This window comes from Anguilla anguilla, chromosome 1 (genome assembly GCF_013347855.1).
Source record: "Anguilla anguilla isolate fAngAng1 chromosome 1, fAngAng1.pri, whole genome shotgun sequence".
Lineage (NCBI taxonomy): Eukaryota > Metazoa > Chordata > Actinopteri > Anguilliformes > Anguillidae > Anguilla > Anguilla anguilla.
In genome coordinates, this window is record NC_049201.1 from 18,851,779 (window position 1) to 18,879,472 (window position 27,694).

General features: G+C 41.8%; 3 protein-coding genes across 6 annotated transcripts; 2 read left to right on the forward strand and 1 right to left on the reverse strand.

The window, feature by feature from the left end:
• The first annotated feature begins 316 nt into the window (after positions 1–316).
• On the forward strand, positions 317–12,090 carry vash1 (vasohibin 1). Of its 2 annotated transcripts, XM_035381682.1 has the most exons (8): positions 317–1,118; positions 1,226–1,589; positions 2,803–2,891; positions 3,725–3,781; positions 5,449–5,523; positions 6,304–6,685; positions 8,412–8,521; positions 8,967–12,090. In XM_035381682.1, the coding sequence occupies exons 2-8, from the start codon at positions 1,329–1,331 to the stop codon at positions 9,037–9,039; spliced, it is 1,047 nt and encodes a 348-aa protein (XP_035237573.1). In that variant the 5' UTR covers positions 317–1,118; positions 1,226–1,328; the 3' UTR covers positions 9,040–12,090. The 2 variants fall into 2 exon arrangements, with proteins under 2 accessions (XP_035237573.1, XP_035237564.1); XM_035381673.1 differs by having other exon boundaries at positions 317–1,589.
• angel1 (angel homolog 1 (Drosophila)) lies at positions 2,875–20,258 on the reverse strand. Of its 3 annotated transcripts, none has more exons than XM_035381643.1 (10): positions 20,131–20,258; positions 18,594–19,379; positions 18,209–18,444; positions 17,968–18,037; positions 17,009–17,451; positions 16,370–16,502; positions 15,557–15,667; positions 15,438–15,468; positions 15,134–15,279; positions 2,875–2,952 (listed from the first exon to the last, which is right to left on the reverse strand). In XM_035381643.1, exons 1-10 carry the CDS (start codon positions 20,192–20,194, stop codon positions 2,921–2,923), a joined length of 2,052 nt encoding a protein of 683 aa, XP_035237534.1. In that variant the 5' UTR covers positions 20,195–20,258; the 3' UTR covers positions 2,875–2,920. The 3 variants fall into 3 exon arrangements, with proteins under 3 accessions (XP_035237534.1, XP_035237512.1, XP_035237523.1); XM_035381621.1 differs by lacking the exon at positions 2,875–2,952 and adding an exon at positions 14,119–14,908; XM_035381632.1 differs by lacking the exon at positions 2,875–2,952 and adding an exon at positions 14,119–14,908 and having other exon boundaries at positions 19,898–20,235.
• Positions 20,259–20,273: 15 nt separating this feature from the next.
• Positions 20,274–27,422, forward strand: LOC118207723 (leucine-rich repeat-containing protein 74A). Its single transcript, XM_035381659.1, has 15 exons — positions 20,274–20,378; positions 20,916–21,023; positions 21,108–21,256; positions 21,960–22,135; positions 22,222–22,329; positions 22,870–22,963; positions 23,048–23,097; positions 23,420–23,501; positions 23,671–23,756; positions 24,080–24,274; positions 24,523–24,618; positions 24,851–24,994; positions 25,107–25,211; positions 26,011–26,096; positions 26,661–27,422. Exons 2-15 carry the CDS (start codon positions 21,007–21,009, stop codon positions 27,250–27,252), a joined length of 1,980 nt encoding a protein of 659 aa, XP_035237550.1. The 5' UTR covers positions 20,274–20,378; positions 20,916–21,006; the 3' UTR covers positions 27,253–27,422.
• Positions 27,423–27,694: the final 272 nt, after the last annotated feature.

The window sequence follows — 27,694 nt, forward strand, 5'->3', positions numbered from 1 at the left end:
TAATTTTTTTACACTTAAAGATAACGGCAAATTAAAATATTTTTCTTAATTTTCATCTCAAATTTGATACGTGTATTCCATTAAATCGTGCTTGTTTCTCAAGAGGGAACTAGTTCAGCTACGTACTGAATCAGTGATATAAAAGCCGGACATGCTGCTGGGAACTGAAAACGTAATTAGTAATGATAAATTATAATTTTAAATTTTGATAATTGCAAAGCACTTGCATCTAACAGCGACTCATTCAAAGTGAAAGCAGAGGGAAAAGTAACTGGGTGTTACGTCCAGACAGATACGGTAATCCTTTTGCATTGAGCATGCGCGTCAAACAAGGGATCTGGGAGTGTCTGAGCAGTGCACAATGTAACAGGCATGCGATCGGCGTCTACAAGGTTTCGTGGGACCGGGAAATATATTGAATTGACGGCTGAAAACCGTTATGAAGGATAGAAGAGAGCGGAATTTTGATCCTGGTCAGGCCAAGAGCCAAGGAATTGTGGCCATTTTCGTTATCTTCAGCAGCATTTTGGATGTAGGCTTGGTTGACCTCTGGTTTCAACGCAAGTGATCTATGGCTAATAGTTTTTGTCTTTTGCCGATTTCCGTTTTTGCAATATACTGCGGTGTAAGATGCATGAGTAGCAGTTTTGATTCCTTTATTAATTTGTTTACAGTGCATGCTTAAAACGTAACTGTTCGCTCACCAGTTCGCTGGCTACGGTTCAAGTACAGTTTTTATACTTATCTACAGTATCGCCACATTGTCTTAATTTCACAAAGAGAGAATTTATAATGGACACATACTAGTTAAGAATATTATGATTGTTTATGAACAAAACTTGTATTTATTTAATAACAAACCGCTGCCAGTTTTTCCCTTTCAGACAGCATTATGGCTTGTTATTTTTGAAGTTGTCTTTGTATTGCCTTACTAATTAGTGGCTTTAAATTATTTTGAAGACAACCTGAAGTTGAGGTATACAGAGGAACTGCATTTATGACGGGGTAGTGGTTGATTACCAAGTCGGCAAACGGCAAACCTTATAATATCAAATGAACATCTGACATATCGCTGTTTTAAATATATATATGGAATGTATTGCTGAAAATATTCTCAGGTAATTGGAATAGCATTTTTCATATGGTTTTATCAAAACTTTATATTGCCACTTTTGTGCTTGAGTCAATGTGTTGGGATGTTTGATTATTGTTTTTGATTTGTCAGTGTCATGAGTTGGTCAGTGTATCCTCACCTGTTGCTGGAGTAAGTGAGGGTTGTGACAGATTTAAAAACAGGAAGAGGTAGGGAGCGTGGACAAGTCCTCACAATGTCAGGGGACAGGACTGCGGGTGCTGGCGGGGTGCTGCGGAGGACAACGGGGTGTGAGGGGGTGGAGCAGAGGGAGGAGGAGCAGGAGGATGAGGGGGATGAAGATATGCGGGATGGTGGGGTGCCCTTCTTTGTGAACCGGGGTGGCCTGCCAGTGAACGAGGACACGTGGGAGCGGATGTGGCGGCATGTGGCCCGAATCCACCCTGATGGCGAGGCTGTAGGGCAGAGGATCAGGGGAGTTAGCGATCTGCCTAAGGTAAGGGCAGCTTGCCCCTTTCATTTATGTGAAACAGCACCAACCATCAGTCAGAAAATATTTGTTTGTCTTGCAGTAATATAATTTGGTGTGAATAGCTATACACCAGTGCAAGTCATGTTAAGTATTTCAACTATGGGCATTCCGTATACACTAGAGAGTGGCATGAAGATGAAAATAACTCCAAGGTGGTAGCTACATCCAACTAAGACATTGGATCTGGCTGTTCATTAAGACTATACATAATTGGACTGTGAAACATTTGGGGAGGAAGGGTTTCAGTCAGCAGGATTTTCCTTATCTAAGGGTGCAATAGTGTCTCCTCTGAACAAGTGACCACTTGCAATGTGTGTACACAGAATGTGGTGTACTCTGGCACAGCTGGTGAAAAGTGCTGGTTGACCACAAATCTTGGAGGATGATGCAGTGATGGATTTGCATGCATTGTGATTTATGAATTGTGTATATATTGAAAAAGTTACTCTTTTAAAAGGGGGGGAAACCATTATATATAAACATTTTGCTTGGAATGTACAGTATAGCCTTGCAACATAGCTGACACTGCAGAATCGGTGTAATGGAGTCGGTTATGGACCCTCATCAGTTTCACACCAGTCATTGCCGTGAACCATAAAACACCAGAAACCCTGGAATAGCAGCTATAGTACCTAGCGGTAGGCACAGGCTGCAAAATGCTGTTTTGCTGTTAAAAAATTACTGATTTCTGTGCTGCAAAAAATGTATTGATCTGATGTTTTTTTCTGTTCTTGATGTTAATTCTTACTTACATAGATTTTTGGGATCATGAGGTTTCAAACTCAGGCTTTAACAGTAAATACCATTTTCTGAGATATGATACCATTCTTTTAAATTGTCATGTAAAATACAACACCAATTGTAAAATCAGAGAAAGTATTTAAAGTTGTCCAGATGAAGCAATGAAGTCACTGATGGACAGGCTAATCATACCTAATCTGTGGATTTACAAAAGCTTGAATGGACAGCAAGCGGGGGAAAAAACCCCTGTGTCCTTTGTGGAGATTCCAGTGTTCCCTTAATTGATGCCTTGTGCAGCTTGTGAGGGAGAATTTAAAATTCCAAACGTTGGTAACGCAGCTTAAGACAGTTGGAACAAGGGGACATTCTCCAGCTGTGGTGAATATGGGGATTGTGCGATGTGAGGAAACTGCATGGGTCTTGTTCTGTTCCGCAGATTCCGATACCAAGTGTGCCTACGTACCAGCCAGCCACCACCGTCCCACACCGCCTGGAAGCCATACAGAGATACATCAGGGATTTGCAGTATCCTTTTCCTCTTGCCTCTTCTTGGCCTACTCATGGCACGGTGAACCCACGGAGTGGCCTAGGGGTAGAGGCTGATGCTATTAAAAATGACAAGGCAACAGAGCAAGGTTTTGCCATCCAAGTGCTATCATTGAGGATGACCATACGGCTGGATATTCTGTTTTGAGTAGAAGGCTTTATTGGGTCTTTAGAGTCACCATGGTCATGATGCACCCTTTCACCATGAGAAGCTGCAGCTGATGGCTGATGCTCATATAAGAGGCAAAGAACCTGCAAAAGTAGCACACTTGAAATATGGTGTTGAGCCAGGGTGTATCCTCTTACAAACTTGAATATTTATTTGCTGTTTCATACATTATTCATGATGCAGATATAGGTAAGAATTTATGTCATGTAAATTAGGCTGCCAAGATACAGAACAGATGATGATGGCAACGCCTGAAATATACAGCAGTGAAGAGACATCAAAATAAGACAGGGTTACTGTATGTGAATATATTTAAAGCACTGTGCATAAACTTGGCCAAGAGCTGTGGCAATATGGCGAAATGTGAGTGAACCTGGTAACCTCACCATTAAATGCTATTGTCTGCTAATTGGATAATTTTTTAAAGCATAATTGTATTAAGTAAGAATCTTGAGACCTCAAGCTCATGAAATCCATCAATAATTCAGACATGATATAAATATTGTAAAACACCATAAAGACCCCTTCTCCATGCTCTAACCCAGTTTAGAGTGTCCAGCTTCTGCTCTTTCCTTCTTGTGTGTCATTTGTCTGTCATTTGGTTGGCTCTCCGTCTGTTGTTGGCGCTTAACGTGTGCTACAGGTACAATCACACTGGAACACAGTTTTTCGAAATCAAGAAGAGCAGGCCTCTTACTGCGTAGGTACAGTGGCGCTGGTGCCATGCCGTGTTCCAGTGTCCTTTGTCTTGATTTTCCCTTTGACATTCTAAGATGAAAGCTCCTGTTTCTGAGCGCAGCCCTTGTATTAAATGTCAGTACCCTGCCAGCCCCTCACCAGGCCTCTGTATCGAATGACAGCAGCCCATAGATGTTCCCTGTTTGGTGAAACAGCATTTCCTGTGGCTGTACTGTAGCCAGCTGGGCAGGATGTGGGAGAGGAGTCACAGGAAGTGACCGGGAGTGATGTTTCCTGACTAAATGGATACTGTTGTTACGATTAAGTCCACAGAAGGAATTGGAGATTAGCCTCTGCAAAGGGCTGGTTAATATTAGTCCCAGGGGATGGCAAGTTGTTATTAAAGCAAAGCAAGTAGTCAGAGTCAAACCAAGCATGCATTTCATGCCGTCAAAATAAGTGTATTGCTAATCTGATTCAGCTCATTCTCTGAAACGGCTTGGTAAACAGCTGTTCATTGAATAGAGACCACAGTATGTCGATGTCTAATTTTAGTGTCTCATCTTTCATGTGATTCAGCACATCAATAATATTTCTTAAGTCATTAACTTTGTTAAAGGGGAAATGCAGTGAAAATATTTTTGTTCATGATTTAAAAAAAAATACATCTAAAGTACAAGATGAATTTGACTATCGTCTTGAACGTTGCCCAAACCTGGATGAACTAAATTCTGATCTAAACGTCAAGCCAAATTAAATACAGCAATATTATATTAAGTATACTACAGTCAATTGAGTATTCCCTTTATGATTAAGACGCATAATATAGAACCAGATGTTGAACTAGCACTATCCATAATAAGTACCAGCTTCAGAGGACAGGCTTCCCAGCACCTACATGGTTGATTATTCATGGAAAATGACTTGAGACAGCATATCACTTTCTGCTCAAGCAAGAAATCCAACAGCATTGTCAATTAAGCCACCTTTTGGTCATGTCATGGGCAATAAAGTATGCCTGGTAATAATATATGCAGTGTCATACTGGTCAGATAAGAATTTATGTTGTTATTTAGCATTGCTTATTTGGATAGGCAATGTGATTAGCTGTCATTTTGACATCTTTGAACATAAAAGGTTTATGCTGCAATTTTTTTGTGAACAAATGGCGTGATTTCCATCCTTGATGTGAAGTCAATCGAGCTCATGCTTCATGACAATAAGATTTTAAAGTATTTTTAATGGAAAACTGGCCATAAATTCAGAGTAATCCATTCCTCGTGACAGCAATAGTTTTCCAAGGTATTGTGTTTCTATTTTTGTTTTGTTCAGAATGCTGTTCCCTTTTTTTCAACAATAAGACAATAAACCGAGTCTGCAATAAATCACAGTGGTCACACTTAAATAGATCAATATTGATATAACATTCAGCTGTTTTTGACATATTTGTAACTTTTGCTTTGCAACTTAGTGAGGGACTAGTAGAAAGTTAAGCATGAGTTTATCGTCTTGTTTTTCAGGCTTACAGTTGATGACAAAAAGATTTTTTTGTGTTTTTTGGAATGATTTTTTAATCCAGGAATTGTCTCTAATGAGCTCAGGATGATTGAATACAATTCCTCTGGGAAATTGGAGTCATCCTGGGGTGACTTGTGCAGATTCTGAATGACCTAATCTTTTCCTGCGTAGGTTGATGGACATCGCTAAGGAAATGATCCGTGAGTCTCTACCAATCAAATGTCTGGAGGCAGTGATCCTGGGAATGTATCCTTCACATATGGTCTGTCGCTCTTATTACAAATACACATAACATGAGACACAGTATGGTGATCATACGACACTATATTTGGAGCGTGTAGTAATCATCTTTGTGTGCTGTGTCTGTGTCTAACTGTTAACTATGGCAAAAGTTGTTATTCAAAAGTTGTTATTCATATACCATTAAAGTGCCCAAAGTAGTCTTGATGATAAAACTATTAAGGGTTAAAATCTGAGAAACAACCATACATTTCAAAGAATTATGGTATGTTGTGTAATTTTGGCACAGGAAGCTAACAGCCTTCCCTAGGATAACTTATGGGGGGAACAGAAACCCTTCAGAGGAACAATTGTTATGTCTGATTCAGGCGGATGCCTGTCTTCAGAGTATAATCTGCAAGACACATTTTGTTGAACTGTGCCCAGACTATGCATGAGATCCAGAAATGGTACAAAAAGTAGTTTTTCTCAAATGGTCTGCTCTGCATTACATTACAGACAAGGATTAAGTTATTACACAGACATGTTAGGTAACGTGTCTGTTGATACTAATGCTGCATATCCTGGAAAATGTGTTTTTGTTGTCCTAAAAATCCCTCCCTAGATTTGGTCAGAACAGATGGGCATCGCACAGGGAGAACGTACTGTGCTGTACAAACCTATTTTAGTTTATTCCACCATGTTACAGTATAACAGAATAGAACAGATTAGATTAATTGTAATAGATGGGAACCAACTCTCATATGTGAGTTCTGAGTGGACATGAGGTTCCTTGACTTTCCCCAGTTACCTCACCAACAGCATGCCAGGTGTGGAGCGCTTTCCGCTCAGCTTTAAGACGCAGTTCTCAGGGAATCACTTCCGGCACATAGTGTTAGGGGTGCACAGCGGGGGTCGCTTCGGAGCTCTGGGCATCAGCCGGAGGGAGGACCTCATGTTCAAGCCGCTGGAGTTCCGCACGCTGGCCGACCTCGTCCAGGAGTTCGAGGGCGCCTACCGCGGCTACTGGCACACCTTGCGCAAGGTGAAGATTGGCCAGTACGTGTCTCATGACCCCCACAGCGTGGAGCAGATCGTTTGGAAGCACTCTATCCTTGACGTGGACAAGCTCTCCAAGGAGGAGCTTCGTCGGGAGCTTGAGAGGCACACTCGCGACATGCGGCTCAAGGTAAGGCTTACTGGTGGAATGGTTGCTTGTGTAATAGGGGAAGAATCTCAGGTTGTTAAAGAGAGTTTGAAGAGAGGTAAAGAGAGGTTTTTTGTCAGAGATACAGGTATAGGGGTTAGTCTCTGGAGTCTGGGTGTTTGTTGGGGTATTTAACCCTTTAATGTGTAAGACTGCAAATATGGATTTGAATGTTCTTATCTGAACATTCTAATGCTGATGTAACGATCACTACTGGTAATTGAGTTCTAGAACCTGGACAGAATTTTGAAAAATAAAACACTACAAAAAAATTTACTCTTCTCAAAGGGCTAAGGGAGACTGAGAGATGGGGTGGACCATAGTGGACATCTTCTCTCATGTAGCTATAAGTTGCTTTTCAGAATCCCTCCTGATTTCAGTCTAGGAATGTGGAAGGTAGCACAAGGTTTTGACTCAGTCTAAGCATGGAAATATTTCATATCTACTTCATCCATTATTGTTATTCACAGAAAAGGGATGTTGACTGCACCCATTAACCTGCTGTCAAATTGGCAATTTTTGTCTCTGATCAGTATGCATTATGTCTATTCCAGTCACCACCATCCCATAGATTACAACAGTCCCAGTCCACTACTTCCAATACAGAAATTAGTGTGGCATTGTATATTGGAACATCTGGACTCCACTGTGATTCAGGCCATTTCACGGGGTTCATGACAGAAATTAGTCACGGAGTTAGTCACATCCTGGGCAGATGTGATGCCCTGTTTATAAAAGGAATTGTTTACGACTGCTTTTAAACACTAACAAATTCCATAATGCCAGCCGTGCCAGTGGTGGGATTCTGCTGTTGGATTTGTCCTTTTAAAATGATGACCGTTACAAGGTTATTATTCAGAACAATAATGAGAAGGGCAGCAATAAAGTGCATAACGACGATGGATAGCACCACATTACAAAGAGCCAACATGCGTCTTGCGTGAGCAGGCAGTATCAATCAGTGGCTGGTATTTTACAGAGAGCTTCCCTCTCATTGATTAGACACAGCCAATTACATTAAAGACAGGGAACATTTGGCCATCAGGTATTGACTGTGCTACCTTCAGCATATTTCAGTCTCCTGTAGCACATGTCTGACCCATGAACCTCTCTTTAAGTAATTGAAATGCAGTCATCGCTGCTGTGTTTGGTGCAAGGGTCCTGCGGTCCTGCGGCATTTTCAGCACAGCTATAGTGCACTGCAGTCAGCTCATTGTCAGAGGCAGCATAGGTGTATCTGTAGCCTTTACAATTACCAAATCAAATCAATTATATTTGTACAGCACTTTTTACAGAAAAAGATGCTTTACAGAGTAGCAAACCACCTTATGTACTTTTGTATGTCGCTTTGGATAAAAGCGTCTGTGAAATAAATGTAATGTAACTTTTGGTGGACCTCCTCACTCACAAATTTTGATGGTCTCACATCTCCTGTTCCTTGATGGAAATTGGTCCTCAGTTTTGGTTGGCCCTTAGCTATCTGCATCCATCAACGGTATCAACGTAATGTTATTCTCCTTTGAATGACCCATGAGGGTTTTTGGGATTTCTTAGCCATTTTTCTTGATGTGTGTCCTGAATAGCAGTTGTGTGGCTGTATAAAGGCTGGAAATAGTAGGAAAACCCCTCACTGACCAATATCGAAACCAAAACTTTAGCCCTGTTTGTAAATATGCGTGTCTGACTTGACGGTGTGGCTATGTTGCAGATTGGGAAGGGCGCACCTCCCTCCCCTACCAAAGACAGGAAGAAAGACTTTGGGTCCCCCCATCGCGTCCCGGCCAGCCCTTTGCGCAGGAACAGCCGCAGCGAGAGACGGTACTGCTGCCCCGCCACTCCTCCAAAAGCTCTGGGTCCTTTTAACACACCTCAGATCACTGTGTTCCCCAGAACAAATGTAGCATCTTCACTTAAAGTTCAAGTGTCTGACCATCTGTGTCTCTGGGGCCCAAAGCCACACAGTAGAAGACAGCTCGAAAGTGGCCTGTCACATGGTTGTCTTGAGTATACCTTGCTTGTAAATCTGCTGCTAGATGACTGTACTGTACAGCATATTAATAACGTCTTAAACGATAGCTTCAGTGTGGAAGCCTTATCGACAATAGGCACTTATTTTGAATAGGGCTTATTGCTAAAAATGTTGGTCAGTTTCTGAGCTTCATACAGCAAGTACATCATAGACAGAGAACCACATATCTGTGCGATGTATGCTATAAACGCAGCATAGACTGTCGTGATAAACCTTATTTGTGTTTGTTTGCAGACCTTCAGGGGACAAGAAGGTGCTGGAGCCAAAACCCCCGGGGGACATGAATGGGTACCAGATCAGGGTGTGAGGAAGGTCATCCAGGGCACCAGGAGGAGCTGTGTTAAATTAAGACCAGTGGACAACTGCAGCAGGCTCTGTGTGGAGAGCAAACCATAAGGTGGTTTTGGTCATAACTCTTGGTGGTGATGGAAACCTTTGTCTCAAAAAAAGATGAAGACAAGCCTGTTTCTTAATTGATTCATTATAACGAAGAACATGCTATAAATGACAATGTGGGGCCTTGTTAATTAGGAGTGGCAAACACCAGTGCAATTTGTAAATCAACGGAACTAAACAGGGACAGTAATGAGAACATGGACACAGGGTTTTTTTTTGGTCACTCGTGTCCAATTAACAAATCAGCGACTCCACAATGATGGAATTTGAACGTAATTTCATTGATAGATGTGTGTAAATACAAATAACCCATAGCCTGTTGGACAGTAATCAAGCTTTTGTAGTAGATAGTTTGCAAACCAAGCATCTGGTGCCTTTCATGTAAGATTTAATAGGTAATGTATAATTCATAAACCCCAGAACCAGGGCCGTGAGACATACACTCTGCGAGGTAAGCAGAGGGAAAACCCTGGCTAAGTGCTCTAGCAGGTGAGACGTGGCAGCAGTAGCACACATGCAAACACACACACAGTTGCCCTGTATAATTTGTTAGGCGGGCTAAAAGCCACTGTCAAGTTGTGCTTTTGCCACAGAATCCCAAAATAAAATAAATGCAACTGCCAAGTCCAATATACATAGACTAAATCTTTAAAGTCTCCAACTTCCACCGTCCTCTCCCTCCATGAACTGAATAGATGTGATAATTAGATAAACATGCATTCAGACTTGCAGCTTATCTTAGTATGTGTGACTGTTCAATCTAGTGTGCCATCTTACTGCTGTTGGCTAACTACCTGTGACTGACTGCGGAGGACACATCCATTTGAATTTTACAGTTGGCCAAACCATGAAACTAAGAGCACCTATTGATGCTCAGAAAGAAAAATGTTGTTTGTAACGTGGTCCCTGGAGTAAAATGGTATCTTGTTACCTTGAAAAAAACATAAACTTTCCCAACCATGTTTACACCAAGATCGCTCATACCTACTGAAAGAGGGAGCAGCTAATTTTAGTATCGTCAGTTGTTTCAGGTATACAGTTACCCGAGTTGTAGCTAGGTAAGAGAAGGGGGATACACAGTAGAATGTCTAGCAAAATTACTTTTGGTGTCATAGGAAAGGACTGTGGTTAGAACAACAGTACATTGTTATCTTTATGGGTGACTTCAGGAAGTGATTATACACTTATAAGTGTTTGCTAGGGTTATTTGAAGTCTTAATGAGGTCTAGGTGCAAAAAAGTGGTCTGTTTACAGTATTCATGTCAGTATTTTTTATATACACTGTACAGGGGCATTGCTGCCATTTTACACGTATCACTGTTGTAATCACTCATAGAGTACTTCCACAGTTTTAATGGAGAAATAGTCTAACCATGCTGGTGAGGAACTCAGTGCTCGGAAGGCTTTGTGTGTACTGGTTTTTGCTCCAACTTGTGTTTGTAATAATATATATAATTTCACTCATTCACCTTTCTTACATTTCTCCATGATAACTGCTGATAACTTGTACTACATAATTCACTAGACACATTTGATAGTGTTGGATGCACTGGCAAAAACACAATGAATGAATTAAATAATTTTAGTTGATTTAGATTGATGGTAGACCTAACACAATACCAGGCCTAGCAATAGAGGAAGGAGGATATTCATCCTAAACCTACGATGTGCATGCAATAAGGTGTATCTGGAGAAAGCATTAATTCAGAAAATTTCCCCTTTCAGCAACTTCTTAACCTCTGGAGGAAAAAATTAACAGGAATTTTGCTGTCAAAGGGAAGATGTTCTTGGCTCCATAGCTAAGTGAAGGCATTTTTGCTGCCTGTTCACCTTTTAAATGCATCTGTCATCAGTGACAGGAATCTCTCTGAGGTCAAATACTTACAATTCTACTTTACCATGTGCTTTTTAAATTCAGTGCCAGCAATTCTACTTTCATTTAAGTGACCCCTCTCTGTAATGGGGAACAAAACCAGAGCTCAAAATCGATGGATATGATTTTACGGCATAATGAAGATGGTGGAGGTGTGCGATTAGCCAGCCCCCACACTGTCAGATTTGAAATTGAGTTGCACCTCAGTCCATAGATTAGCATGCGTCTACTCACTAGTGTGTAGAGGCCTTCACTGTAACCACAGAGATAACAAAGATAATGCAGGCACCAGCAGGATTCCAGCAGAAAAAAAAGAATGGTGCACACTACAGATGGGCACATTTTTTGGTAATAAACTCATTCAAATCACATCCTTAGCCAAGCAAAGGAAATAAAAGACCAGCCATGCTTTGATGGAGCTTGGCCTCCATTTTAATACATACTCTCCGGCAATTAGCAACGGTTCAGGGCTGTGCCTTCACTAATTATAAAACATACCCTTACTGAAGCTGATCCACTGTGACAAACAGCTCTGTGTTTGGAGTTGGAGAAATGGCTCTTGGAAATCGCAAGACATTGTTACTGTTTTTTCTCATGAACTTTTCTTACTTTGTTTCTGTTCTTTGGGGTAAGGGAATTGTTGAATGGAACTTCTGAATGGTTAGATTTATCTCTCCAGAAAAAACATAAAATCAGCACTATGAATTTGTGACACTTGAATCCAAATAAAAAAGGTTTTGGTGTATGGACTCTAGGCCTAAATTATTTACGCGTCATTAACAGTTTAGGTTTTAATGGGTTTCATGTATAATTCAAGTCTTATAATCACTAGTGGGAGAATCTAAACAATTTTTTTCATGTACAAGTGCAGTTTCATTTTAATCCACATAGTTTTGAATGATTGTGTAGTATTCTGCTATTTCAAAAGGCAAGAGATCATAATTTTTTGGCAAATTTTAAAAGATTCAAGCAAATTGTAATCTTATATTGTAAATTGTAATATATTGCACAGATGTTGAAACAAAAACAAACCTGTAAAATACATTATGTGGCTCTTTCCAAATTTGGCAATAAATTATTCATGTAATACATTTTGGTTCCTGCTTAATACACACGCAGTATAGAATGGTAAAAACACAATGGTACTCCAAGCCTAGTGCTTTTGCATACTGTATTAGTGACAACCATTTGCAGCATCTTATATATTAGCCTGCAGGGTATGGTTGGAAATGGCAGTGTCGTCTGGAATCAACCTCTCAACCGATGATTTTGTCCCTACTCTGCATTGCTACTGCAGTCAATGCAGATTTGCAGGTGTTTTCAATAGTTCAGGTTCAGTTGGTACTTTTGGCTGAGGCTAAGTCATAAACCTTGGGATTACTGCATTATCAATGAGTAAAAATGGGGCCTTTGTCAGATGGGTAGTTTGTCTGACAGAACGGCAATCCGCTAATGCGAGCCCTGACTAATGAGATCCAACCCGGCTGACACATTCCATTAGAGTGAAATTAGAGTGTGCCGCCTCGGCTGTTGCTCCATGTTACTGCCAGGAAATGGGAGAATGCATGGAGAAGGAGATTAGCAATGTGCTTGTGTTGTGGGGGGGGGGGGCATTCTGCTGCTCTGGACTCTGGGGAGGTGTGGTGCATGTTTGAGTGACAGGTTGCCACCCATGTGCAGTGGAGGGTGGGGGTGGGTGCTACGGTTAGGGGAGAGAGGGAGTTTTGAATGGCAGATTTCAACTCTCTACAGGCTGTCTGCAGAAACAAAACAAGACCAGGTTAAAACCTAGTATATGGCTGGACCCCACACACGGCCGACCACTGGTGTAACTTCATCACTCAGTCAGTCACTCACAGCCATTCGCGTTTGTAGGGCTGGCCCCGCTGTTGAGGTCCTGCCAAAAATTCAGATGAAGCAACTTTCCTCCTCCCCTTGTCGCCATCAGGAAAAAAAGTCTCTTCAATACACATAACCCCTCCCCCTTTTCTGAGGGAACTAATAAGATGCATGGAACGTTAACCTACTTTGCACGCATTCTGACCCACTTCTCCACAATCCATTTGGTGTGTCTGGGGGATTTGTGCTCTGCACGAGAGGAGGCACTTGGCTGTTACAGTCACAGCAGGGAGCTGCAGCCTGCTGGGAATGTTTTACACGTCTGCAAACTTAACTTCATTTTGCAAACCTACCGACGTACCGCAGTTGCTTCCACAAACGTACACTGACAGGAACATCCATCACAGCTAGACCCATTAAAGCACAAACGGCAACCAAGTAAATAATCTGTACATTTTACAGATCCACAAATCAAGCTGTTCCTTCTAATCGGAAGCTGAAGATTAGTGAGTGGAGCAGTGGCAGAGGAATTAGGCTTGTCATCCAAAGACTGTACAGTATATTCAAAATAAATATGGAGTAGGTGAAATTCTGTTTCCTTCCAATAAGATATCCACCCCTGAATTGCATCTTTAAGTATCCATCGCTCTAATGGTGATGCTGAGTGTATCCTGGGCAAGTACGTAATGTAATGCATGTGTCTTAAGCTGCAGGACCTCAAATGAAGCCAATAAAACAGAAAAGTGGGGGGAAAAAACTTAAAAATAGATTAGTGAAAACTAATCCGTCAAGGCAAGCACCTAAACACTCTTCTACACACTGATTACTAAGAGAGCCACCACAGCTCCATCCCCCTTGAGAAACCCCTCTGCCCCTCATGCTTGGCTGCAGTCTGAATGAATAATTCAGTCACATGGTGCATGTTTGCCATGAGTCTGTATGCTTCAGTGTAGTCCAGGACAATGAGCTCCAAGGATACGAGAGCTCATTTTCACACATTCTCAGTTTACTCATCTTCTGGTTCTAAAACTACAGACTCTACCTACATTACAGAAATGTCTTTCTTAAGCTCGACAACATGCTAAAGATCAAAATATTATTTAAAAAAAAAAAAAAAAACTAAGTCCAGTACTCAAACTTTCTTTTATTTTCAATCAAGTGTGTTGCTATTGAACCCCCCCCCCCCCCCCCCCCAAAGAAAAAATGGCACACTGAGCTTTCACAAGCAAGCTAACATGCTTTCAGCATAGATACTCTAGAATAAAAATATTCCTTATATTCAAGTTTTATACAAAATATTTATTTTGTACACTTTCTACCACTTGAAAAAATGAGTTTGAGTAATCAAAACCCAACATGAGGGAGAAGAGATCTCAATAAAAAAAAAGAAACACCACGAGGTGGATGTTGGCATTTCATATTTCAGTTATGCTGTTAACATAAGATTTCTCCCATTCAAACAACTATCCAAAGAAAAGCAACTTTGGGACACGATAGCCATGTACTTCAAGTAAGAAATCATTTGAAGTTTGTTTGAAATTTCAAGATCCTTCCTGGCAGTTTGCCTTAACATCTAAGACATGAATGCAGGTAAGGAAAAGTGTAAATATTACAGGGCAAGTCAGCCTTGGCTCAGTTTCTGTCACATACATACAGAAAATCTTAAAAAGTAAACTCTGCCTCTGGTAAAACCAAGCAGGCTCATTCAGAAAAAAAGAACTGCCAGGTAAGTCTAACACATCTTGCATAATTGTAAATGCTCTTTTCCATATGTAAGCACACAAATGTTCACTTTTAAACACTTGAGGCCTAAAATTTAACCATCTGAACTGGAACTGGACGTAAAAACTTGAATGAGAACAGTGTTAACTCATCTTCCTCCAAATGGCCACAGACCCTGGTGGCCATCACACATGGTCAGGGTCCAGCTGAAACTTAGCCAAGAGACACAGATGGTCTGATGAGAAGATCTCATTGGGCAGTCCGTTCATTGGCCAGAGATCTTCCTGTGACAGGAGTGCAAGACGGCCAAGCAACTTGAGGCCCCCATGCTGCAGGTGACCAGTTCCTACAAATAATACCAACTATGATCAACAAATAATTCTTTTCAACAGCGTTGTTTCTCATTAAAAACAGGAAAGACATTTTCCCGTAATAATGAATCATTCAAAGGGGCATCGCATTTCAAGAATGCTCCTACAAGCAAGATATTTAATGCACTGTTGAGCTACAGGTTTTCTCATGGGGAAATGTATGTCTATGTGCTCTGCGTGAGAATCTTCCAGTTACCCACCTCCAGGCCTGGTGGAGTAGAAGATGTAGTCCACCGTTGCCCCAAAGTCTGCATGCAGGGTGGTGACTTCCAGCCTGTTTGTGTCACTGTTAAAGTGGCTGTAGGCTGACCTCAGGTTCAAGCCATGGCGAATAGTGTTTCTAAACCTGAGGAGAGAGATGTGCCTGGTCACACCTTATCGGACCAGTGCTGTTGTATGTACTGTAGAACACCAAATTGGCTACCAGGGTGTTGTATCTGGTGTTTTAAATGAATGCACTTGGAGTCATATTGGAAAATCTCTAGCCTAGGTCCAAAAACTGACCTTCTGATGTGTGGCTGTTCCTCCGGCTTGTCTAGGGGACACAGAGAGGATATAAAAACATTACGAAAGTAAATCTAAAGGGCTTACAAAACATGACCGACCCACTTCCAGTGCCTTACCTGGAGTGACATCCGTCACACCTGGAATCAGCTCCAGGTGCTCAGGGCGAATCAAAGCAGCCTCACAGAAACGCAGCCCAAGGAGGAACTTGTGATCATAAAGGATTTTCCCTAAACAAAAAGCATGGAAGCAGGATGTCAGATGAAGTGTAACCACTCATGCATGCACTCGCATTCTCCAAGAGCCAGGAAAACGGGACTGATCTTTATCGTGTCTAAAATGACATTCAATGTTGTCTCTTGATGCACTCAAAAATATGAATTACACACTTATATAAAATTCTCAGATAGACACACATTTTCAAGACATCTGATATAATAACATTTTGAAAACCAGTTCAACAGGAAATTAAAATAATTGCTTATAACTGCTTGTAATTTTTGGATTCTTTTTTGTTTTGTCTTTTTACATTTTTCTCAATATGCCACCAGGATGCTCTGCAGTGATCCCTTAACTGTTGACAAGGGTTATTTCATTTTACAATGTCCAGTACCGTTGGCCATATCTCTTGTTTGTTTAAAAGATCAAAATCTAGAAAAAACATCTGATGATTTTTCCTTGTCTTTTTCAGCTGTGAGCATTTATTGTCTTAAAGCAGGGGTACCTGATGAGTCAATCTGTTTCAGGATTTCATACCAACTCTGTTCTTAATTATTAGTCTAATCAGTGATTTGATCTCAGAATTAACTAGTGTGTAAGAGATTTAAGAGAAAACATTGTTGTCAAATCATATTACCCAAACCAGTGTAAAGAACTTAATTATTACACACTGGCAGCTTACTTCAACACACAATACAGTGCAGTCCACCTACCTGACTCCTGTCTGTCAATTCTATGGTCGGACACATACTGGCAGGTGTCCGTGATCCCAAGGGTGCTTGGCCACAAGGGGGCGAACAACCTCCGAGGATGCATTTTATAGCACAAGTCCTCCTGACCCGATATCTAGCGTAGAGAACAAAATAATTTTAAAATGCAATTGTGAGGTCCATTAGCAAAATAAATAATTCTAATAGATTAAATTTGATTGGATTTATTTGTCCATTTCTGTGGAAATTTCTCTTTGGTCCCACCAGGAGGACATAAACTCAAAAGAGAAGTTACAATGCATAATTCACTGTCCGCTATTTCTATTCAAATGATTAATGCTGAATACTGCCAATTTGTTGCTATTGATGGAGTTGTCATTTTTTATTTTAACGTATCAGATTGGTTGACCTGCTCAAATTAATACACATTAATTAGTATATATGATCATTTTATAGTTTTACATAGGCCTAGATTTGCCACCACTTGCAGAAGCAGCAGAATCCTTGCATAAGCCACAATATCACATAAGGGGTTGTATTTCTACCTGTTGTGTGTAACACCATATATCATAAAATTATGATACCACATCCCCAAAAGCAATAAAAGGACAAATTACACAGATTCCAAGACATCAGACTCACCATCCAGGCTGGCATCCCGTGGTAGTACAACTGACTGGTCGTGATGAAGGTGTAGAGGGGCATGTTGGGAACGGAGTTAAAATCTCCACAGAGAACGATCGGGCAGCCAGCCCCCTTAAGCGGCAGGCTCTTCACAATCAGGTCGATCTCCGCCAAAAGAATGGCGAGCTGGGCCAGCTTCACATCGCCCCTTCTGGGGTTGAACAGGAGGTGCGTGTTGGCCACACAGAGGGGCGAACCCAGCATAGTGACCTCTGAACCCTGGAGACTGATGGGCTGAAGAAGCAGCACCAAGCCCACGTTGTCCCTGTCCAACATCTCCATCTGGGGCCTGCAGTACTCCACTACCCTGAGTGACAGCTGGGAGAATCGCGCTCGCCGGAAACAGATGGCACACCCGTCCGTCTTGGTGCCAGTGCGCCTCTTGTAAACACAGACGTAACCTGCATCAAGAGTTTCAGATGATTATGTTGTATTTTCCTACTCCTGCTACAGCTTTGGTTTGCTTTAGAATGTCTGACCTGATTTTTTCTCCAAAACCAGGCAGAATTGTCCATACAATACAAAGCAGCTCTACAGAACATTATTAGAGTGAATTGTGCCAGTATTAGCTACTAGTTTGGATTCTTTTAACATTCCTGTAGCGATGGCAGAGAAATGCGAACTCATTTTTGTATACGCTCTGCAAAATTAAGGTTTACCTTAATTTTATTACTAAGTAAGAAGAAAAACATGAATAGAATATGCAAACATACAGGAACTTATTTAATGTATGAACTTTTTCACTGTTTTGAATTACTCAAAGCAGTCACTTCCTTCTTCCACAGGTCTAGCTGAAATATCCATTGGCTTGATTGGGTATATTAATTACTGCATACTTTTGCCAGCTGGATGAGCTGGCACTGTGAGAATGCTGAGTATGCTTTGACCACACAGCCCCACTGATGGTTCATGCTTACCCAGGTCAGAGAGGGCAGGGTGGAGCTGCTCATTGTAGTGGTTCTCCTGGACTTCCTGAAGGCACAGAATCTAAAATAGAGATGACGGGTTCAGTAAGAGAAAGACGTATCAAAGCCTAGGCCTGATGAGTGTGTAAATTCAATTCAAAGTGCACTGAACTCCACAGATACTAATGGACTCAAATACGTATGAGTACACTATCACAGTGGGTACTGGTGAGGGCAGTAAGGTTCCACTCACATCAGGATCCCATTTCACAAACTCTCTCAGGATGTTCTGGAAGCGGAATTCCCAGGCCAGCACCTCTGGGGCGCAGTGTTGGTATAGCTCTCGGTTGGCCTCCAGCAGGTCCTGAGCAAGAATGTTGTAGGACATGACCGTGAATTTGAACGGCTCCTGGGGACCCAATCCAGCTCCCTGGTCAGGTTCCGACTCAGTGTGGGGCTCAGACAGGTTCTCCCACACCCTCCACACCACTGCAGAGCAAGCAGGAGTCTTTTGACCCATGAAGCACACTGACATGACTGTTTAAGAGACCTAAACAATTACAGTGCTGTGGGCACTCTGAAGAACTGAAGACCGCTATCTCACAATGACAAGCTGCAACGCATGAAAATCCGCTCACCTTCAAAGGTTGTCATCTCTTGCTGAGGGTAGTAGCTCATGCCAGAAAACTGCCAAGATGGGCAGTGGACCACCTCACCCAGCCCAGAGCCTGTGGGGAAATGCCAGCCAGTGTACAGGGGCTGGGCAAAGTTTTCCCAGGGCTGCACATTGGTCTCAGAAAGGAGGGCACCCAGGTCCAGCACTGAGCTGGATATCCCCTGCTGCTGCTCACTGAGGTCAGCCTCAGCAGACCCTGCCCCTTGGTCCGACCCTCCTGATCCTGCAGGAGCGCCCTGCTTCGGTCCTGGCTCTGATGGCCCTCCCTTTTGCTGTAGGTCCTCCTCAGACACCTGGGCCTGCACCATCCTGAACTCCTCTGACTGTTTTGCCCCTCCCTCTTCCTCTTCCTCTTCTGTCCGCTCCCTTTTCCTGTTCCCTTCAGCCACAGGACTCCCCACCTCTTGCATTTCCTTCTCTTTCGTCTCTCTCAGGATCTCCTCATCACTACCGCATTTCTGTTCACCCACGACGGCTTCTTCCTTCTTCTGCCCATCCCCCACCTCCTCACTCTGTGACTCCTGAGTTGTGGTCACTCTCTCCCGGTCTTCCTCTTGGATGTCTCGCCCCTTCTCCTCTTCCTCCGCCTGCTCCTGAGGAACACCACCCGCACTGTGCCACTGCTCCAGGCTGGTTGTCTGCTCCTCACTGTGCACCTGCAGTGCTGCACCTCCACCGTCCCACACCTCTGAGCCATTCATCAAGACGGAAGGGCTTTCCTTCACTAGACCATGCTTTGCTCTTTTAGCTGTCCATTGTGGAAAGAAAGCACAAGCAACACTGGGATATTGGATCAGACAGTCAATGTATCCAACTACTCACTACCAACGGTTCCAAAAATGCATTTCTCTGCATTACTTTAGAACTGAGCTGAATTAACTAAATTCATGCACTTCATTGCAATTAATTACAACAGAAATGATTCCAGATTTACAAAGTCTGTGTACACAAATGAACCTCGTGACATTCGATTTAAATCAAATTTAATTATAATATTCGACTGTCTGTGTTGACAGCAAATGGCGAGGTTTCAAACAAAAATTAAAAACTGAATAAATTGAGCTTTATTTTCTATTTAATTATTATCGTTACCAGGGCACATGCAAATGTACATTTGAGACAGGTGGGAAGTGACGACAGCTTCTTAACATACAGTTATCTCGCTAACTTGTTAGCTGCGCTATTGGTAAACACAGGCTTGCAACTGCTGCTGTGTGCTAGCCCACGTGCACATGATTGTTTGTCTTTAACAGACGCAGTCCTTACCTCCAGTGAGCACATAACATTCAGGGAGGAACTCTCATGAGCCATGCACATAATACTATGCAGTTTGCACCTGTCATGAAATATATTATCGCTCCCTTCACTTTTGGAATTCTCGCGTACGCCAGAGTGACTGTGTAGGCAGAAGTTACGCCACGGCCTGGGCTCAAAAAATGAACAGCAATATAAAAACTGAAACGCACACTTAATTTTTTAACTATTCCGCACATATTTACCTGAAACGCTGTGTACAAACCGTGTTAACGGGAAAAGTACGTAATAGAGGAGACTTCCAATCATCCTCTCATTGACGTAGCCTACTCTTGCGCTTCCTGTATGGTGAAAACTTTATTCATAGTACTGCTTGAATGCCACAACACTGCACAAGCTCCTGTCGGAGACTTGCCACATGCTCACAGCCGCTCACAAGACTACTTTATTTACTACTTTCGGCTGCCTAACGAGGAACGAAATACAAATTTGTGTACGCTAGCCCATGCCAACAAACGTGCTTTTGCGATGCGTGTGTTTGATTAATAACTTTTTCCATTTTAAAGCAGACTTCGAAAGGATTATGTCATGCTCTACATCATGCACTGTTAAAATGCATCACAGTCATATAAACACATTTTTATTTGGTGACATATTTGAGTATATTTGAGTTTCTCATCTATGCAAAGCCTACACATACTTTGAAGATTGTAAGTCGTTCTGGATAAGAGTATCTGCAAAATGAATGCAATGTAGTGTAACACGTGTGACTAAACATTTGACATTCATGTACATTACATTACATTACATTACAGGCATTTAGCAGACGCTCTTATCCAGAGCGACGTACAACAAGTGCATGACATGTAATGTCATAATCATTCTTGTTTCAGCCTTGTTTTCTTGCAACAGCACTCTGTTGAGTTTTCAGCTGTCTACACCCTTAGGATGACAAATAAAACTACATAGAAACATATATACATGCACTCCGTGGAATAAATATTTAATTGTTACCCCAATACTCTTCCAGGGTCACATGACCAGAAGGCCAGGTAGAGTTTCTTGCAAGATAGAGTTACTGACAGACTCTATGCTGAAACACACTGACTGTCCAAGGTACAATGTTTTATGGCAGAAGGTAGGTTATGTGTGAGCAACAAAATAAAATGTTACTGCGACCAGACTGGATAATTCATTTCATGATATAAATCTGTATCCATAGCATGGACCTGGTAAACACTGATGAGGGGGAAGCGATGGCCCAGTGCAGCCTATCCCTGGAGTCCCTCAGACTGGAAGAGCGAAATGAGTCATCCCTTTCAGAGGAATCCAGCAGCTGGGATGAGTGGGACACAGACCTGGAGGCTGAAGGTAAAACACTCCACTTTAGACTGCGGGAAGGGGAGATTACAATGAGACATTTTAAACAAACCTTTTTATTTTGATAGTTTAGCGGCGATTTAGTTAATGCAGCACTGAAATTTTTATTTATCTATTTTTATTCATTTTTCTGCATTTGCAGTGTGGGGTGTAAAAAAAAAAAAGAGTTATTCATAAGGTACCAGGGATTTTTCTTCAGATATTTTTGTAGAACTTCTGGAATGTCGGCCTTCCCTTCCATGAATGGGGTTTTAGGCAATATAATGAACAGTTATCAGAGGAAAACAAGAAAACACAAAACTTGAAGTATTGCAAAAATACATTAAACAGTAATTGGAAATATAATATAGTACTACAATCTCAGACAAAATGTTGTCTAACAAAAATTCACGTTATGTATTATATTCCAGAATTTATTTGATTCTGCGTAATGTATAACATTGCAGACCTGAATGAAATGATATTTATGTATTTTTATAACCTTAGAGTCACTACAGAATATAATATATTTCAAGGACATCATAATTTCTGGCTTTTTGATAAGCAAATATCCAAGCTTAAATAATTATTCTGGTGTTTCATATTCATTTAGATTCCACAGTACAAAACCTGAGTAAAGTTAGTTCTTCTTCATAAGGTACAAAGGTGGTTGTTTTCAGGGAATGACTGCACATGTGCATCTCCGTCTTCCCAGAGACAGAGAAGAATAACAAGGAAATGTCCACTGCTGATATATACTTACGAGCCTGTCGGATGGTGGGTGTGGTCCCTGTCTCTTATTTCCTGCGGAATCTGGGCAGCACCACCCTTAATCTTAACCACCATGGCCTGGGACCTCTGGGGTGCAAGGCACTGGCCATTGCCTTAGTAGTGAGTACCCTAACTGACCTCCTGGTCTGTACCTAGATTAAGTTTACTGCTAGAGATTATTTTCCAGCATACTAACACATGTTCAGACTGACATGCAGATCGCAACTCTGGAGCTGGAGGATAATTATGTGTTGGCTGAAGGGGTGCGACATCTTGTGGAAATGCTGAAATCAAATATCACCATTCAGAATCTGGTAGGTTTGAATGAACAAAGAGGAACAACAGGCATACATAGACAGGAGCAGTGGTTCCCATACTTTACAAGCCCATTGCCTACTTTATCTTAAAATAAATATTGTGCGGCTGTTGAACTGTAGACTAACATATGTTCAGGTATGAAACTGAAATGTTGTTAAAAAGTATCAAAACAATTTTGCGCACTCTGCAGCTCGCACAGTGCAAATAGATAATCCATTGTTTATTTTGACCCCTGTGAAATAATTATAGAAGGTGTATGAAACAGCCATCTTGTGACCCACCTCAACCCCACTCATGACCCAACAGTGGGTTGTAACCCTCAGTTTGATAACCAGCACCTGAGGGGAATCATCTTAAATTGACTGAGCAGGTTCTCAGACCATCTCTTAGCAGGTTCTAATGATAGGATTGCGTACAATGAGGCATCTACATGTTGCCACAGGAGGGCAGTAGATAGCTGATTCACGTACTGTGCAGTGAACCAACATTTTTAGCCTGCAATCCCTTGACAATGTTTTATTCCCTATTTGTCATAGAATCTCTCCAACAATCACCTCCAGAGTGAAGGAGCTGAACACATCACTAAGATGCTTTTAGAAAACATTTCCATCAAATCAATTAAGCTCTCAGGTAGAGTATATTACTGTGTTATAAAATAAATTTAAATAAAAACAGGTGACAGTGAAATCCATCAGGCACTTTTTTTACATCCAGGTAACAAGTTCAGAGAGGATGATGGAAAAAACTTTTCTGATGCCTTGTCGGTAAGTTGCAGCAAACACTTTAATGCACCTGTATGCTTGTGTTCACAGTTAAACTGAAGTATTTGGACAGTGACACAACTTTTGTTGTGAGGAGGTATGTATAGAAACAGCTGTAATTCCCACAGGGATCATCTTGTATGGATGTAAATACCCTCAAATTAAGGCTGACAGTTGGTACTTCAATCTTATATGCATTGTTTTGTTTGAAATCCAATCTATCATAGTTCATAGCCAAAATGCCAAAAATTGTAACTGCACTGTATGTACTGTATCTATTATACATGTATGGTGCTGTACCTGTTATAATTTTCCCCTCAATTAGAATAACTACAGGGTAAAAGAGCTGGACCTGAGTCACAATGAATTCCGCGAAAGAGGCGGAGAGCATTTGGGTCACATGTTAGGTATGAATACAATGCAGATTTATCACAATTCTACAGCAGTCACTGAAGTGAAGGCCATTGTCCTATCTTCATATGTAAGGGGGAAAGCTATGGTGTCTGTGTCTGAAACATTTCATTTTGCTTAATTGTGGAATCGCCATGCACTGGGTTGTATGTTTCTTTCCCAAAGCAAACAACGAAGGGCTGGAAGTGCTGAACCTGAGCTGGAATCACCTGCGTATGAAAGGGGCTGTGGCTCTGTGTGCTGGGCTTAAAGTGAGGATCAACCCTACACACAACAGGGGATTACTGACAAAACTGGCTGTTGTGTGCTGCTGTCTGTGAACCATGAATCAGACTGTATGATCTCTTCATCTCACACATATTTACATGTAGATTTGACACAGACATATCCACATGACCATAATGAAAAACATATATAATTTATAATTTCCCTCATTCTCCTCATATCTATTTGTTGAACTGACTGACTGTGTGACTGTGGAATATTGCATTGGAACTTTGGTGCTTCACACTTGTTGCTGTGCTTGAGAAATGCAACATCCCCCCCATCCCCCATTTCACCACAAACTCTCCAGGTGAATATGACTCTGAAACACCTGGACCTGTCCTGGAACGGTTTCGGCAATGAGGGGGCCCTGGCACTGGGGGAGGCCCTCAAGTTTAACAACACCCTGGTGCACCTGGACCTCAGCTACAACCGCATTACCAATGAGGGGACGGGCATGCTGTGCAAGGGCCTGGAGGCCAATGACACGCTCAGAGTGCTGCAGGTGGGTGGGTCCACAGGCAGCTTCAGTTGTGAAGCAGTAGCATTGTAGTGTCTATTGTAATGACAGAAGCAAATTTTTAACCAATGTGGTGAAGTAATAGATATTCTTCTGCAGACAAGGGTTCTGGTAGGCTGTCTAGGCACAATGGACATCTTTTCAATGTAGGATAAAATTATAAATTTTCTGTGACTCTTTATTTTTCTGATAGTGTCAGGGAATTACCAACCATTTGTGTTTTATCTCTGTAGCTGGCCTACAATTCACTGACAGTAGAGGGTGCTCTAGCTCTAATCACTGTTGTGAGAAACACACCCAAATCAGCCCTGGAAGAGATCAACATCTCTGTGAGTGCTATCCCCATCTTCCAAGCCTTCAGTGGGTTCCTCCACAAGCTCAATCAGTCCTAAACCCTCCTTAAACTAGACCTCATGATCCACTGTATATTATAAAACATTGGATTTCACAAAAATAGAGACCTCAAATACTGAAGTGACATATGACTTAAACATACAGTAACATTTTGTAAACAGGCAATCCTCTGTTAGCTTTTGTTGAGGTCTGTGTTTCATTTTGTAGAACGTGCTTGTGAATGAAAACTTCGTACAGTTGTTGGAAGTCACTTGCCAGGAACACCCCAGTCTAGAAGTGCATTATGGGGGTGTCGGTGGATTCATCGCCAAGAAGCCCCCCAAACGTCCCGACCCCATGAAAGTCATCCAGGTACAGTGAAATGAAATATCATGAATGCATGACAGAAAAGTATACTTGCTTCTATTCAGTGCAGGAGTTTATTGGTTAATCTCTTACCAACCCTCGCCCTGCCCCCTTGCAGGATTACCTCGATGTACGCAAGCTGCGCCTCTGGGACTTCTTCCGGAACATCGATAAGGATGGGACCATGCGTGTGCCTGTCTCTGACTTCAGGAGGGCAGTGCAGGTCAGAGGCGATGATGCATCCGGCCCCCTGTCTCTGAGGACAGTCCCTGACGTTTGACAGCTCTATTGCACTAATGAATTTCCAGTGCCTTGCAGTATTCAGGAACATTCATTCAAGCGAAAGCAGATATCACTATGCCTATGAATTTGTTTTGCCCTAATTCACCCCAGCACTCGTCTGCCCGATAAATGTATTTACTGACAAATCACCCATGTTGACTCATGTGAAAGTTGTGCAGGACAGATAAATCTCATCAGTATGTCTCTTCTGTCGCTGTTATGCCTTCAACAGTTGTAACAATTCCAGCCACTATTAGTGAGAATGGGAAGTGAAAATGGCTTTTTTGTTAAAATAAAGCCCATGCAAAAACAGACATAATGGCTCAAACTCACTTACAAAAGGACTATGTTTCAAAATCAACCAATGGAATGATTGCTTAACTATCAGGAGCGATTCCCCAACATGCTCATCTCTGCAGATCATCTGCAGATCTCAGTGCCGTACATACTATGCTGTAAAACCATGAGAATAATGTATTTAAAGGGACAGTTCACTTTCTGTTTTCATAAATCATTTAAGTTTTAGAGTATGTTCTCAATCGGTACAGGCAGTTTTTGTGTGTGATTAAAAATATATTTTCTACGCATGCATAAGTTTCTGATAAAGTTTAGGCTTTACAATGGCTGGTATAGGGACATTGAAGGAACTTCAAGTAAAGTGCCTCCAGTCACATTGTGAAAATAAAAGGCTACACCCTAATTCTATTTATGTTCCTTCCGTTCTTGTGTAACTATTGCAGCAATCTAGTATTCCTCTGGATCGCTACCAGATTGAGGAGCTGATTCACAGACTTGATAGAGAGCGGACTGGCATGGTTGACTACAGGTGGGATTTTCTCAGGCTTGCATGGCATAAGTACACATGAGAGCCAACTGCAGTATGGAAAGCAAATGCTAATAAAATAGTAGATAAGTCTCAAGGAGTTCATCTCTTTGTTTTCCTTATATTTACTCATTTTATTGAGCCGGTTGTGCTCAATTCTGACCCTCCATGCTAGTTGATTGACCTGGGGGCAGCTCAGGTTAACTCAGAAGCAATGTTTTTGAAGGAGACCTCAGGAAAAGAGAAGGACAATCAGACTACTAGCATGCTTCATCCCGTAGTCCACTGAAGTTAATGTTAGTGCTTTATTCCTGCAGTCATTTCATGAACCTCCCCATACCTAGAGCAAAAACTATGAGAAAAACCGTATTTAAATACGCAGAAGTTATATACAGAGATGTGTTTTGTATTGCAACACTTTGTAATGAACTGAAGTTTCTTGCAGTCAGTTTCACCACAATTGTTTTTTGATGTTTTGAATGAAGAAAATTGAAAAATTCCCAAAAGTTTGATTGTAAAATTGTTTGGAGCTCACTTGCTCTCCTCCCATGGTGCCTTGCTGTACAGAGGCCTGGCCGACACCAGGAAGCAGATGATGCGTGACCACCGTCGGCAGCTACGGAAGGTGGAGTCACGGCAGAAGAAGGAGAAGCAGAAGAGCGATCGCATCCTGAAGACCTTCCAGAGTGCGGTGGAAGCAAGTACGTCGCACGGTTCCTTAGTCATGTCACCAGGGGGGACCAAAGAGGACTCGAGTGGACCGCAGTTTTCGGCCACACCCCTCAGCTCCTGGCACCACGTGGTCATGTCCAACAGCAGCCACTACTCCGTGACAAACTTGAGTAGTGAGCACGTCCACTTGCCTCTGATTGGGGGAGCCCCAAACTCCCGCTCTCTCAGCTCCCCCGCAGTACGCTCCTACTCTCAGCCCAACCTGCTGACAGACACCACACACTCCCCATCTGCCAAGCCTACCTCTGCCCTGGGAGTGCACTCCAGCTCGAACCCTGATGTCGACCAATTGAAGCTGAGCCCCACAGCCAACCACTTGACCAGATCTAGGCCAGCTCTCACGACCAAGCAAAAAAAATCCAAAGTCAAAACCACAAAGACAAAGAGAAAGAAGGCAAAGAAACATTTGGATAAGACACCAAATTGAGCATGAGAAAGTCTGACTGGCAAAATGCTGAATTTCATGTATATCATGATATAGCCTGGAGGATGAACACTTCCTACATTGTGCATTGTACCAGCACATTCCACTTTAAATTTGATGACATTTTGTCTGTTTTTGTGATGTGAATACTGTCATTCAGAGGCTTGTCTGAAAACTTCATGTAATTACAATAAATATTTATTGACATATTCATATAATTGGAGCCTGAGATTTTCCTGGAAGATATGTATGTTTTAATGTTAATTTAATATGAAAATAAACCCCAGTATAGTAGGGCATAGCTATATACCAATGCACACTTTGCACATCCAACCAAACATTGTGGCTGTTTTTCTTCTTTGCTGTTTAAATGTGACATTTTCTGTTGTAATAGACAGGAACAATATATACTAGAAAGATAAGTGTATGTATTCGCTTTGTATGA

Coding starts and splice junctions, on each gene's coding strand:
- vash1 (XM_035381673.1), top strand. CDS start 1,329: ATGTCAGGGGACAGGACTGCGGGTGCTGGCGGGGTGCTGCGGAGGACA. Junction 5,524..6,303: donor GAGGCAGTGATCCTGGGAAT/GTATCCTTCACA, acceptor GACTTTCCCCAG/TTACCTCACCAACAGCATGC. Junction 8,522..8,966: donor AACAGCCGCAGCGAGAGACG/GTACTGCTGCCC, acceptor GTTTGTTTGCAG/ACCTTCAGGGGACAAGAAGG.
- angel1 (XM_035381621.1), bottom strand. CDS start 20,194: ATGATTGGAAGTCTCCTCTATTACGTACTTTTCCCGTTAACACGGTTT. Junction 18,038..18,208: donor TTGTGAAATGGGATCCTGAT/GTGAGTGGAACC, acceptor TCTCTATTTTAG/ATTCTGTGCCTTCAGGAAGT. Junction 15,280..15,437: donor GAACAGCCACACATCAGAAG/GTCAGTTTTTGG, acceptor CTCTCTCCTCAG/GTTTAGAAACACTATTCGCC.
- LOC118207723 (XM_035381659.1), top strand. Junction 23,502..23,670: donor GCATTTGGGTCACATGTTAG/GTATGAATACAA, acceptor TCTTTCCCAAAG/CAAACAACGAAGGGCTGGAA. Junction 24,619..24,850: donor TGGAAGAGATCAACATCTCT/GTGAGTGCTATC, acceptor TTCATTTTGTAG/AACGTGCTTGTGAATGAAAA.